This window comes from Enhydra lutris, unplaced genomic scaffold, assembly GCF_002288905.1.
Source record: "Enhydra lutris kenyoni isolate GAN:26980312 unplaced genomic scaffold, ASM228890v2 scaffoldscaffold48, whole genome shotgun sequence".
NCBI lineage: Eukaryota > Metazoa > Chordata > Mammalia > Carnivora > Mustelidae > Enhydra > Enhydra lutris.
Genome location: NW_019154132.1, coordinates 12997438 through 13011735, shown reverse-complemented (window position 1 = coordinate 13011735; position 14298 = coordinate 12997438). Strand labels below are relative to the sequence as shown.

The 14298-nt window shown below is 53.1% G+C and overlaps 1 protein-coding gene across 1 annotated transcript in view; it reads right to left on the bottom strand.

Annotated features, from left to right (window-relative positions):
* Window positions 1-401: 401 nt before the first annotated feature.
* LOC111156742 (phosphatase and actin regulator 1) overlaps window positions 402-14298 on the bottom strand; it is a 552659-nt gene continuing 538762 nt past the window's right edge. Inside the window, exons 11-14 of the mRNA XM_022517799.1 lie at window positions 10533-10594; window positions 6792-6932; window positions 4582-4658; window positions 402-3718 (exon numbers count right to left, since the gene is read on the bottom strand). Of these exons, the coding sequence (XP_022373507.1) occupies window positions 3703-3718; window positions 4582-4658; window positions 6792-6932; window positions 10533-10594 (296 nt within the window). The 3' untranslated portion in view covers window positions 402-3702. The remainder of the gene's footprint in view (window positions 3719-4581; window positions 4659-6791; window positions 6933-10532; window positions 10595-14298) is intronic.

The following is a 14298-nucleotide window of genomic DNA, read 5'->3' as shown; positions in this document are numbered from 1 at the left end:
CTCCTGGAGATAGAGGTAAGTAAGTACTCAAAACCCAAGTAGTTTGGGGCTTTTGCTTTGGGGCAGTGACAACCCCTTGCTGCTATACAGAGCTGATATCGCACATTGCAGAGATGACTCTGAGGGATTTAACAAGTTAATTTATATTCCTTATTCCCGATTATTCAAGGACAGACAGTTGGGCGCTGTATCTTTCAGTCGAAGAACTCAAATTTCTGTGCGGTCAGCCTCCCCGCCCCCCCCTCCCCGCCACCGGGTACCAGCTGATACAGAAGGTAGTTTTCTGTCTCCATAACTCTGTTTGCTGATGGACGGACCTGCCTTCCTCCCAAACCCTGTCCTCAGCCGAACTATCTTCAATGGTGGATAAAACACACAGGAGTCAAGGAAATGGTTTTTTTTTAGACTTTTTTTTTTTTTTTGGATTTGTTTTTAAAGAAACTGCATACATCATCAGAGACAAACAATAATTTAAATACCATGCAGTTTCTGTATGTACAAAACCTAGGCCACAGAGATCCAGTTTAGTTTGTATTCTGTTTACATGGTCTTCCTCATACAGCCATCATCTGTTAAATTCGAACACAGGAGAGCGCTCCTATACAAAGACAAACTATGTACAGACACCTGGGAAGCAACTGGAAAAAGCAACTAGTTTGGGGATTGACAGACGGATGGGGAGAAAAAGTCATTTAAGGTGACCTCCACCCACCGCCGTGCACAGGGAGAGCCTGACATCCCATTCATTGAAGCACACACCACGATATTCATTCCGCAAATATAAATACACGTTCATAAGCGGGAGAAAAATAAACTCCGGTTTTTATCACATCTACCATCACATTGTTTGGTTTCTCTAATTTGACATAAAGGCTAAAGTTTTTAAAAGTTTTACAGGGCTTTGAGGGCCTTTGGAGAGGAAATGATCAGCAATTTTGAAAGAGCAAGTAGGCCGATGGCAGTCCCTTCCGTTACAGATGGTGGGGGTGGGTAGGGGCAATGTCTGATTTCGAGAGGGAAACCTTTAGATTTGGGAAATTTCATGTTTCCTCTCACACTAATCCAAATGACAAAAGGCTCCATTGGGGATGTATATGCACAAGACCTTTGAGAACTGCAGCTTTTTTAGAAAAGGGATGCATTTTAAACCATCTAGCCTATCTCACCTTTTTTTTTTTTTTTGTAATATCTTCCAGTTGTCCTAACGCTATGGCAGAAGAGAAATTTGGATAGATTTCTGTAAAGACCTCAAGATTTCACGGCAGGAAAGAGACAGCAGATGCCCCATCCTGTGGCCCACTGAGGTGGCCGAGCCCCCTAAACTGGGCTTCAAGTAGCCCACTTTGATGGTGGCGGGCGAGATCTCAGGGGTGTGGAAGGTTCACCCCTAATTTCCGCAACTGACTTCTCAAAGAGGGTGCTCTGCAGGAATGGAAGTGGAAATTGTGTTCCCTGTCTTCCGTGCTCAACGTGGACTGCAACAGGAGGGCACTTTGGGCAGGATACCTGGGCTGCTGGCTTGCCGCAGGGAAATCGATTTGGGCGTCACGTTTCTTGGGCCTCAGAGGCCCAAGAACGGAAGCCAGCAGAGAAGCTGCTGGCCTTCGGAGGAGGAGTCCAGGCAAGGAGTTCCCTTAGGACTCGCTCCTGGGCCCGGCGAAGGCCTGACCAGCACACCAGGGCCCTGGGAGCCGCACGAGGCCAGCGGGGAGTTACAGGAAGCTCGGACTCGAATCCTGGCAAGGCAGGCACTTCTGCCTGGAACAATGCCTGCCGTCAAGAAGTCAAACGAAAGAGCCCGACATCTTTCGTCATACCATTTGCACATTCAAACGTCAGTAAGCCTTTCGGGAAGGCTGTGTTTACAGCCACACTAAAATCCCGACCGTGTTTTCCCTGAACGATACCTTCCCACGGCAGTTAACTATTCAGACTCAACATTCAAAGAGAAAAGGATCTAGTGATGGCGCCCCTCCTGGGGCGGGGCAGTGGCGTGCTCACTCCAGCTGCTACGAGGAAAGTGGACAGTGGGCACCGCCTCAAGACCTGCCCTGAGCTCTCCCCAAAATAGGCCCAGCTCCTGGCTTCATGCCAGCTGTTGGAGCCGTGAACGCCCGCCGGAAGCGAAATGAATGGCCTCCCGGAGGGGTGTGGGTCCCCAGAGTAACGCTTGCCACACGTTTTGGGGTGGGAACTGGGTAACTCCTTTTTTGTGAAGGCCAATCTGGCAACTAACTCTTGGGCACATGTGGAGGGGAGCGAGCCATTACCTGGAGAAATGGAGGTAACTGGGAGACCACTCCAGAAGGCCAGGCAGAGCTGTGGGGTCGAGGGCCCTACGAGGACTGTTAGGAAGGAAAACAGAAGAAGCTGCAACGGGCCTCGTTAAGATAGTTGTTGGGGTTTGGGGGCTGTCCTTCCTCTCACTGCACATCCTATCTTCAGTGTCCCTCTGTCAAAAGAGCACTGCCTTCTGTGGTCCCAAGCGCATGGGACAGTGAGAGCTACACCTCCAATCAGCCTTACCAGCATCATGAGGGAGAGGAAGGGGTCTCTCCAGAGAGGAGCGGGAAGGTACAGCGTGGGCAGGCGTGGCTGGTGTTTGCACGATTCTGCCATATGCCAAACCCTGAAGCTCTTCTGCAGAAACTCGTCAGTACAAAGAAAGGAGACTAGAAGGCCATCGAATGGTTCTGGAGGACCCATCCATCTGTGGCCGGACGTCAGTCCTGCAAGCCGGGGCTCTGGCTGGCATGCACGGGTCCTAGACTCGGAGGCTCTTCGTCCACGTCCAGGCCACGCAGTCCCCGGCCCCAGGGTGCACAGAGAAAATGAGGAACACCAGCCCAGCAGTCTCGTACCCCAGCCTTTCTGTCCTCAACAGGGTCCTTGCCCTCCGACGCATGAGTACCATAGGAGCACCACAGCGGTGGCCGTGTGCGTCAGATCACCCATGACATTGGGCCTTTTTGACACTGATGGGTGAGTTCATTTGAACTGAGCAGATGACCGCTTTCCCCTTCTAAACCAGGGCTCCCTGGAAGGCAGCTCAGCTTAGTCTGCGGGGACAGGCTAGGCGCTCCGTGGCGGCCTTCCACACCTGGGGCACACACACTCTGGGGACCGACGGTCAACCACAGACTCCCCCAGAAAAGCATCTTCCCTTTTGTTCACTGTCTGGATGATGGCTGAAGAGAGAGAAGGGACGGGGGCCACCGAGGCTAGTGCTCCCCCGCAGCAGCCCCTGAGCTGGACGCCACGCCTAGAGCCAGTGTATCTGGCCAAGTCTAGAAGGCCCACCTGACCGTTTGCTTTGCACAGTCCGTTCCAGGCCAAACCCACTGCCTTGGCTTTCTTTGGACCCAGGTGACACACACTCCAGGGGACAAGGTTCGCTGGGGCCCAAACGAGCCTCAAGGAGGCTGGTCTGCCGGGCCTGGCTGGAGAGGCCGTCTTCCGTCTGCCCCGCCGGGGCCCTCAGTATCTGCGGTCGCGCCAGTGGCTCTGACCGCCAAGCGGTGACCATCGCGTTTTCGCAAAGAGAATCCTCATCACGTTTCCTTTTATTTTTCTTCTTCTTTTTTAAAAAAAGGCAGTTCAGAAGATTTACATCATAATGGGGAAGTGAATAAATACCAGCACTTATGGTTCTTATAAATTTATGTTTTGAAGACAGCATAGCACTCAGGAGGAATTTGACTGTTAAGGTCGGTGAAACCTGGGAAAACAAATAATTAGATCAAGACTGAGGGGCTACTAAAGGAGCCAGATTCCCGGGTCTGAGCTTTCCACCCTCAGATGCCCCATTGCTCACAAGTGCTGGGTTGAATCTGGTTAAACCTCCACCCAAAGGCACACGCCTGCAGCACTCCTCCAGCCCTTGGGGCCCATGGGGTTCACCTTTGATTCTGAGTGGTTTACTCCAGAGCTCCTGGGGGTCCCACTGGATGGCCCTGCTGGCCCGCAGCTGGGTGGAGTGGCCAACCTGTGTCCCTAAGTCCACGCACTACAGAGCTGGTACGTCCTGTTTCTCTAAAATGATCACCTGGGCATTGTTTGGTATGAGTCATAAGAATGGAGTTGATGACTCTGTCACTGTCACTAGCTAGCCACGCGACCTTTTATCAGCCCCTTGAATCTCTCTGTGCTTCAGTTTCCCCGAAGGTGTACAGGAGGACATGGAATCACAGGAGCGAACCCACCTTGGAAATGCCATATGGATTTGTCATTTTTGCTCAGGGTTGGCTATAAACTGTCAGTGGTCTTTTCTTCTCAGCTCCAGTTTCCATAAAGACCCACTCTGGCATTATTGGTGGCCCTAGCACTTAAGATCTTGAATCAGGTCTTTTGTTCGGATCATTTAAAAACTAGACTTTTCCGAAGGTTCCACTTAACCTGGGCTGTCATGCTCCGTCTCCAAGCTTCAGAACCACAGGGGAACTTCATGCTGACCTTTTACCTCCCCCCACCACACCTGCCCCCCATCTTGCGACCCAGCGGCAGATGGGAGAGTTTCAGTCTGGAAGCAAGTATTACAGCATGAGCTGGAAAAGCGGATAAAGGACCCCTCGATACACTAACCTTGTTAAATGTCTACTCAATTCATGAACTTCCATTTCAGTGCTTTTAAATTCATTGAGCTCCTTTCGAATGGCAGCCTGGAATGGAGAGAGGCCGTGAGTATGCAGCAGAGGCAGACGGAAAGGAGTTCGTCTTTACTTTCTCTTTTCTTGGACAAAGCCATAAGACACAAAGTACGGAAAATGACCTCTTTTACTGGGACGGGAAAAAAAAATCCCCCAGAACCTACTAAGAATCCCCCTCTCGCTAAATGTAAACGACAAATGGCGAGATCTGGCATATTGCCCGAACTGTCTTCCTCTCTCCATGAGCACCGCCATGTAGGCCGCACAGATCTGCCCCACACGCCCGGGGTCTCGAGGGCACATTTAAATGTCAGCCTCTCGTCTTCCTTAGGTAAACATTTTGAGCTCACCACAAGCACGGGGACACCTCAGGATGGATCCTTCTAGAAGGTGTGGGTCAAATTCCTCAAATTAAGGGAATAGGTGATCGCCCCACTTTGATTTCCAAAGCACTCACTCGTTTACAGCTCTGTTGACTGAGGAGACCTGTGCCATTACCAAGGACGTGGGCTATGTGTGAACGGCCACCTCCTTCCAGCACTGCCCACAGAGAGGAGCTGTGGCCGAGGGGAGGGCATCAGATCGCCAGGAGTGGTGAGGACTGAGTGGGACAGAAGGTCCCTGGCATCACTTCCTCCCCGGGGGCTGAAATTCTTTAGGTAGGATCAGCCGGGCTCCCCCCAAAGAAGGCGGGCCGGCCCCATGTGCCTGTTTATCAGCCTCGTGGCACCACTTCCTATTCCACTGCTGAAGCAGCTTGTGCGGAAGTAGAGGCTTCCCTCCCTGCCTGCTCCGCACAGTTTCAGCATGCACGCGTGGGGTCACGCTGTCCTGTCCCCTGAATTCTTGGTCAGCAAGCACACTGCGGTCCGAGGGTGAACCAAAGGGCAAGGTCCCTTCCTCCATTCCTGTTTACATGACACAACTCCCTGGGGACTGGGTCTTTGGGTCTGTGTGTGTCTAGTGGATGGTGGGTCCAGTCCCCGGGGTCCCTCACCACAGCCGCCTGCTGTGGGGGTGAGGGGGTGCTACGTTTAAAAGGAGGGCAGAGGCTGCCATTCACCAGGACCTGTGCAGGAGACGTGCCACATGGAAAACCCTTCTGGAAAGTCTGCCTCGGGCCCCATCATTTCCACCCAAGTGTAGCAGCTTGTCTGCATTCACGCTCCCTGCGATTGGTCCGAGGCCAGAGTGCTGCTGCGGAGGACCTCGCCACTCATAAAAGCGGGCCTCGCTTTCTTATAAAAGCCACTGGCCCTGGGACTTCATGGGACGAAGGCAGGACTCTTCAAGAGAGGCCCCCAGTGTCTCTTGCACATTGGATGTAGTCATTAATTTATACTTTTTTTTTTTTTTTTAAATACCCTTAGCTCTCCAGTCTCTCAGGATGACTGGAGTCACAAAGGGTTATGAAGCAGAGGTTCATTGTGATACGTGGTCCGGCGGACAGGTAAGAATGAGGTGTCTCTCACGGCAGGGCCTGCACCCACCATCCCAAGATCGAGGCCTGAAGATGCCTAACTGAGCCACCCAGGCGCCCCAAGAATGATGCCGCTATTTCCTATAAAACAAACTCAACTTCAGGTCACTCTTTGTTTTCCAAACGGACGAGGAGGCAGCGCAGCGAGGCAGGTTTTGCCATCTGCGATCTGTGTCCCGTTTCTACTGTGCGGTTATAATAACGGCAGACACAGTGAGTTGGTCTCTTTTAGGCTGTGTGAGCCTTCGCGGGTGCCGAGGACAGGGTCCCCTTCCCGGAAGGTCTGCGCTGAGTGTGGGGCCCAGTGCTCGTGGACCGTTCTGTGCCCGAACGGGTGCCACTCTGCTCCTCTGGGCCCAGCCTCCCAGGCTGCCTTGCCCCCGGCTGCCCTGTCATTTGCTGTTACGGGATGTCTTGTGCCTTCTCTGCAGCAGGCGACGCGGCTCAGTGAGCGCTCCGCAGAGTGCCTGGAGCCCTGGGGGAAAGGAGCTGGGGAAGCGGCACCTTCCGCAGGCCCCACGGCCACTCAGCACTCCCCTAGGGACCCCGGGGCCTCGGCTCCGCTGCTGCTCTCACTGCGGGCTCCAGGCAGCAGGTGGGAAAGCCGACACAGGGCAAACTGAGGCACGAGGACCCAGCACCCCACCCCTTGGCCCTCTGCTTACTTTGTCAGCGGCGGTGAGGCGGGTCCACGGCTTGTCGGCCCTGCGGTCGTAGTCCTGAGCGTCCGCCACCTCCACGTAGTCGCTGAAACGGATGAGGATCTTTCTTTCTCGAAGTTCTTCCACTGTGGGTCTTTGGCTGAGCTGCAGGGAAGGAGAGATGGGCCCCGTCAGCCAGAGGAGTTTAGATGGCCTGGCCTGTGAATTTCCAGGGGACGGTGAGAGGCCACCAACACCTCCCCCAGCAAGTGAGGGACGGGCCATGGCTGGGGACCTAGGGCTTCAGACGCCTGGGCCTTTCCCAGGACCCTGAGAGAGACGAGCTTGGTTATACCTGGTTGGCACCTGCCTACTGGCTGATCCGGACAGACAGTCCCTTAGCGACACCACAGCGCCTCTTACAAGCCACTCCGCCGCCTGCGTGGGTGTGTGTTTTCCCACACCTGTGTCCCTTCTCCCAGCAGGTGACATCTTACCCCACACTCTTGTCCCATTTTGGTTTTGTGAGTCCACGACCATGTGTCAGATTGAGTGCGCTCTGCAGGCTGAGTTTGTAAATCAGTTTGCACGTGTGTGCATGTGTATGTGAGACACAGAGGGTATACATGCAAACATCACGCAAATTCAGGGGTGTTCAGGCACGACTGAGGAGGTCCGAGGGGACCCTGCTCCTGAGAAGTTCACGTGAAAAGCCAGTCCCCACACGCAGAGCAAGGCTGGGTTTGTGCCAGGGAAGCCGGGGGCCAGGCCCATGGGATGGGTCTGCGGGGCTGGGCTGCTCCAGGCAGAAGAGCTTCTCCCTGTCCCCATCGCTAGCACCCTCCCTCAGTACTTGAACAGCACCAGGCTGACCTTTCTATTTTCCTTTCCCGCCACTAAGTTGACTTCTTCTGGAGCGACACCGTCCGCTCTTTCTTTAGCAGCTTCTGCACTATCATGAAAGTACAAACATTCACCGTTCCTGTATTCTCCCCGCTACAGGACACCCACTCGAAATCCCTTGCTTTTCTTGGGCAAGACTTACCACGGGGTGCTGGACAAACAGCGTTAGTTTCTAAGTGCACCGTGGCCAGAACAAGGCTAAGCATGAAATTTCTAGTGGTGTTTTCTGGAAATCACGATCTGGATATTTTACTAATAGACTGGACAGCAAAGTCCAGAGTGAACAGAAAGACGGAATGTTAGATCTAAAGGTCAGGGACTATTTGTCATGCCTGAGTCCCATGGAGATTCTAGACAGCATCTCTCCAAATCAATAGGGCACTGTACCCATGTGCTCCGAGGGAGGGAGGGAGGAGGGCACCCCCTTCTTTCCCTGGGAGCGTCTCAGGTGGCTTGGAGGCCAGCTACCCAGTGACCAACCACCCCCCCCCCACCGCCCACTCCCCTGAGCACCAGCTTGTGCTCCTGGCTCCTCGGTGCCCAGAGGGGCGTCGGGCTGGTGGCTGATGGACCTCCCTCCTCAGAGGATGAGGAAATGATCTTTGGGGCTCAAGTCAGGTTTCCAGGGATGGTGGGCTGGGAGAAGGGTTTGGTCAACTTATGTTCTAATCTATGGCAGAAATAGCACTTGAAACCAGGTACTGAAGAGTAAATTACTTGAGACCCAAATCCCACTAATTAGTACAACTTGACCCGAGTGTACGTCCCTTCCTCCCCTCCGTCTTTCCCTCCCTCCCTCCTTCTTCCCATCCATTCATGTAGCTAGCTAGCATCTTTTCTGAAGGGGGAGGCTGGCATTCCTTAAAAGACAGAGCCTGTCATTTTTAGGTTAGTCTCAATTTGGCTGAAAAAAAAAAAAAAAAAAAAAAAGACTGCTGTGTTGCTGTCAGCATCAGTTCCTGGGGTTCATTTTTCTCACTAGTACATTAAAAGTACATGGAACTGAACTGAGGAAATCCTCGGGCTGCGGGTAACTGAAAAGTGGCCGCCACCACTGGCATGTGGTCTCGCTATGCTCAAGGATCCAGAGGGGAAGCACCAGGCCGGGGCCGGGAGGCCTTACAGAATCCGCTACCTGCTGGCAGGCTCCCATCAGCTGTGGCAAGAACAGAGGTAAAAGCTCCTTCCAGCCTCTCCCATAAAAACAGTTCTCCCTTCCCTTAAACTCATTATTTTCCATTCCCCGAGCCAGTCCCAGGGAAGGCAGGTGCTGACATTCTCAGGCAGTTTTCCTAATGGGGAGAAGACGAGCCAGTTCACTCTGGGAACCCTGCAAAAACGAGGGGCTCTCTGGGGGCCCCTATCCCTAGCAGCCTCCTTCCCTTGCTCTGCTGCAAATGATGCCGTTCGCGGAGTTTCTGTAAGAACGAAGCGTATGCATCGGTATTTTCCTATTACGAGTTTTTAGCAAGAAACCCCTCAAGTTCAGGACAATTTCTGGGCCCAGCAATCAACCCCAGTGAACCTGATGAAAATTTGATTTAAAGTTTTTTTTTCTTTTTCTTTTCTTTTTTTTTTTTTCTGAACGTCTAAGCTTTTCTGTATGAGAAAGGAGGGGTTATTACCACCTGCTCTGGATACCCTGGTCATTTCAAGGGTACACTTAAGCTTGGGCCCCTTGCCCAGACCCTCTCACTGCCCAGGCTCTGGAAGGGGGATGCCCTGCGCCCAAGGACCGGGGCTCTGAGGGACTCGGAAGATCAGCCTGTGACTTGGGTGAGGGCACCCAGATGAAGGTCACCTAGCTCTCGTTCGAGGTCCCCACCGAGGGGGTGCAGCCCATCACCTGGCCCTTCAGGTACTTGTTTATCCTACTCCTCATAACTGGGGAGCCATTTGGCTCGTCACCAGATGTTTGGGTTGCCCCAAGGGAGAGAAAGTCCAAGAGACACAAATCATCACCCTAGTAAGTGGTATGGTGTTTTAGGATCTCTGAATTTCTTCCTTTATGTAATATTTCTAGGGAGACAAAATCCATTAATAAACCTTTAAAAATTAATTTTAATGGATCTCTTAACTGTCTCTAAGATTTGAGTATCTTTCTCTCAAGATGGTCACTGTAGGAGGCTGATTAAAAACACTTTAGTCAGACAGAATACAGTATTATGTCTTACGTGCTATCAATTAATTAAACTCATCATCGCCATCCAAGAATAGGTTCAAATAAGAGTCTGTTATTAGGGCCACTCATACAGAATTAGATCCATTTCTGGGTCTACTTTGAGCTGCCAGGCCATCTATTTTTGGGGTTAAAGTACATAAAAATTCTAGCCTTATGGCTTGAAGTGCTTTTCAAACATCTTCAGTAAATTTATCAGTACTTTTGGCATTTTCCTAATCAGTAATTCAAATTGGACTTGGCATAATACAGTCAGTCGGTTCTCAGTCAGGTAAGCAGTCCTCTCGGAGGCGGCAAGGGAAACTCTCAGGCACGTGACTGCATTATATTTGAACTACTGATTTTGACAATGAATTTCCAAAGCTTGGTGAGGTGAATTTTTAGGGAATTTGGTGAATTTTTAAAAAACAAAATATTCTCTGTGATTGAAAGTATAATGCACTGGCCGTCAAGTTGTCTGAGGGTGGGTGGGTGCCACAAAGTCAGGCAACAGAATGTCACCAGCCGGAAGGGCTGCAGGTCCTGACCCTGAGCTGACCACCGTCCCCGAGACAGGAGCTGCTGAGTGCAGAGCCGCTCGCTCTCACGCCCGGGGAGCAGGACCGCGGAGAGGGCTTCCAGCTGCACCGCCCCGGGGGGCCCACCCTGACCTGTCCCAGCTCCCAACTGGAGAAGCCGCTCACCTTTCGAGTTAACCTCCTCTTGATCTCTCTCTTCTCCTCTTGTTCCTCCTGTTCATTCCGAGCTGCAAGAAACAGGGAAGAAGCTTTTGGTTCTGGGAAACAGTGTCGCACACAGGTGTATCCTCTGAAAGTCTGCGGGCTCTCGGCCGAGCCCCTCACCACTTGGGAAAGGGGGTCGTGAGCTCCTGTCCTCTTCCCTGGCCACCCTCCTGCCTGTGGGATGCTTTCCCAACGGCCTGCACTTTCAGATGGATGGTGAGCTGGCTGGCCTTCTCACTTTGCTTTCTTTATGCCACAAGGGGAGGTTTCAAGTCTCCAGGCGAAATGCTGGGCTGGGACGTGTGGTTTCGGCACAAGGACATAGGTCCTACAAGCGTGGGGTTGCTGTTGGGGGTGGGGGCGGGCATCTGGGGAGAAGTGAGGTTCCCTGCTTTAGACAAGACCTGGGCCTGTTCAACTCTGCCTTGGGCCTCCCAGCGACGGACGGGGACTCATTGTGATGGGGCCTCGTGTCTGGTGCTCTGTGGGGACAGGAGAAGAGGCCGGCCCGTGGGGGTGCCTCCCACTTGCTGCACAAACAAAATAAGGCGCGGCTAACGCCAAATGCAGCCCCGACTGCGTGGGGGAATCCAAAAACGCTCACCTTTCGCAAGCCCCGATTCCATTAATTCTCTGAATCTTCCAAGAAGTCCACAGAGCAGGTGGGAGGCCAGAGTGTGGGACACAATTGCCTGCATTTAGACTTTTTAAAGAGTGTCTTGGGATAGAAGACCTCGGAGTCTAAACGTTCTCAGCTTAATGTGTGGGCTGATTACTCATCAGATGTTTAAAGAGCCGTAGGTAAGAGGGTCTGGGGAATGGAGCAGAGAGATGGAGGCCAGGACATGTGGGCTTATTTCTCCTTGTGAGCGAAGTGGGCGGCTGTGGGTACGTCACTTTCCTCCTGTGCTCTGGGATGGAGGCATGGGTCTAAGCCTAATACTGTCCATCCAACCGTGTCAAGGAGGGTCTCTGCTTCTCACCCCTGACTTTAGAAGGACATGAATGAAAGCAATCTCCCTCGAGGTGGCCTTCAGACCACCCTGGGCACTTATACTCTCATTTTGAAATTACTATTGTTAAATTATGTTTCGTAACTCATCAAATCAGCACACCCTTGCAATTCGGTCATCTCAGGATAGGACAGGTCTTTAAAAGAGGGAAGCCCCTGTGCATAGAAGTGGGTCCCACCCAGCTCCCCCTTGCCAGCCCTGGCAACAGCCACCACAGCCAGAGGCCACGCACCCTGAAGGTGGCCACACTTCCCACTGGGAGGGACAATGGCAGGTTAGAGCTGAACTCAGGCCCTGAGTGACAGCCCCCGGTGAACAATTTGACTGCTATGACTCCCTGGGCGGGGACGGCGGGGGGAGGCTCAGGATCTTATACGGGGACATCGGAAATGTCCACATCCTACAGTGGGCTGTCAGCACCAGAGGACCCTAGTGTAGCAAGCCCTGTAGGGGCCCCTCGCCCATACGAGAGAGAGCCCCTTCCTCTGGACTTAAAGATCTTCTCTCTCTCCCAGCGTTCCCTTTAAAAACGCAAGTTTCTCTTGGATAAAAACTCACGAAACGAGCCAGTCATTAACATCTTAGTATGAACCACTCGGTCAGAGAGAAACTGGGAGGCATAAAGAAGGGAGACCGCAGACGGGCGCCATCTGCAGGTGGCCAGGGGGACGGAAGCATGGAAAGTGAGGACCCAGGGGGCCGCTGGCCGCGGGGAGGGCTTTCCGTTACCATGTGTGGCTCAATAGACAGTAGGGCCTTGAGGGGCCCAAGAGGTCACCACATCTAAATGTAAACGAGGATATAAAAGCCAAGGGAGTTAAGTGGCTCGTCACACGCCACGACGCTACCAACTTGTTAGACAGCCAAGCTCCTTTTTGGCTTGCTGGAATAAGCAGCCTCTCCCCGCCGGCATGTGTCGCATAGGGCCGGCCCCTCCTCCTCATTCCCGGGTCCTGGCCTTAGACTCCCATCAGGGCCTCCTCACCCCACAAGCCCCCTCAGAGCCCTGAGCCAGCGCAGAGCTGCCCTTGCCCATGTGTGTTTCTAGGGTCCCCCTGTGGGGCGGGGCGGGGCCACATGTGACCATCGCTGGAATCTATACCTTTAGTTCAAAGCCATTTACAAACTCAGGGTCATGAATTCTCGGGCAGGGGGTACCGAGACAACCCCATTAGACAAGTGGGAAGAGAGGCCAAGAAAGGGCCGTGATGTCATCGCCTGCTGCCACCATCAGAGTGCGCTCATTATGTGCTCAAATGTGCACAGTGTCTCATTGGCTGCTGGACAAAGCCAGCACTGCCCCTGGGGGCCGGCAGGGGGGCTGGGAGGCGGCCCCAGACCCTCCAGGCTCTGCCGCAGAGACGTGACCTCCCTCTGCCCAGCACCCCTCACACAGGCAGCTCCTCGAGTGACTAACAGCTCAGAAAGTCAGGCTCAGGATAATTTGTGTGAGGGGGTTTCTCATGCCATGAAGTTACTGGTTCCATAGAAGGGAGATTAAAAAAAAAAAAAATCTTTGGAAAAAACAAAGTTCCAGAACCCAGGGGAAAAAGAGTTAATGGGAAATAGATGTTCATTTCTGGAAAGTTTCAAAACTGAAACGATCGACCTGCTTGAACTTGGTCAGACCGTTCTTTAACTTGGTTATTTGGATGGGGGAAGAAGGAAGAGGGACTAGAACAAAAGGGGACCCTGGGAACAATGTTCTCACGTCCCCGCTTGGGTTGCCTAACAGCCCCTCAGGCTTACTAGACTCAAGTGGCTGCCTCTGACATCTGAGTCTCTTTCCAGATGAGGGACCCGCCTGTGGTCTCCCAGGGAGCTGGGCACGGAACAGGCTCAAACTGCTGCTTCCCCAACCCGAGCCCTTGCCGAGAGAAGCACTCGTTTCTGAGACTTGGACGGTCCCCCAGAGCTGCAGCCTCTGGCTGGGGGCAGGTTGGGGGCCTCCACACAGCACAGCCCCTGTACCAAGATTCCTCCAGAAAACCACAGACGCCTGTTGGGTAGGTGCGGGCGTGAAGAGGTAGAGGGGAAGGAAGAACGTCTGCCTGATCCCCTGCTTCCGGGACACACGGACACCTGGGACACCAGCTTTTCTTTCTCTCCAAAAACAGAAAGGTTACGATGGATCAGGGCTCAGACTGGGGCAGAAAGGGAGATCTCACGCAGGCTACAGGCTTCCCTGGCCGTGGAAATCATCTGAAAAACTTCTCATCCCTTTTACAGCATAGGAAGCTTCGAAACTGCTAAGGACACCTCTTGGTTAGAAAAAAAAAAATACAGGGCGCCTGGGTGGCTCAGTGGGTTAAAGCCTCTGCCTTTGGCTCAGGTCATGATCCCAGGGTCTTGGGATCGAGTCCCGCATCGGGCTCTCTGCTCAGCGGGGAGCCTGCTTCCTCCTCTCTCTCTGCCTGCCTCTCTGCCTACTTGTGATCTCTGTCAAATAAATAAAATCTTTAAAAAAAAATATACACACACATTCCTAGAGACCTAGGAGTTACGTGAGATGCAGTCAGCACTGAGGAAGCCCAGTCCCGAAAACCACGCCCGCTGAGAGCTGGGGAGGAGGCAGCCCGTCTGGGACGGGGAGGCCGGGGCCAGACCGAGGCCCGCCTTGCTGGGCCATCCCGCTCCGCCCAGCCCTCCCCGGGGAAATGCGGCAGCTCACCCTCAGCAAAACCATTCAAAACTGAACAAGTCTCCAGACCACA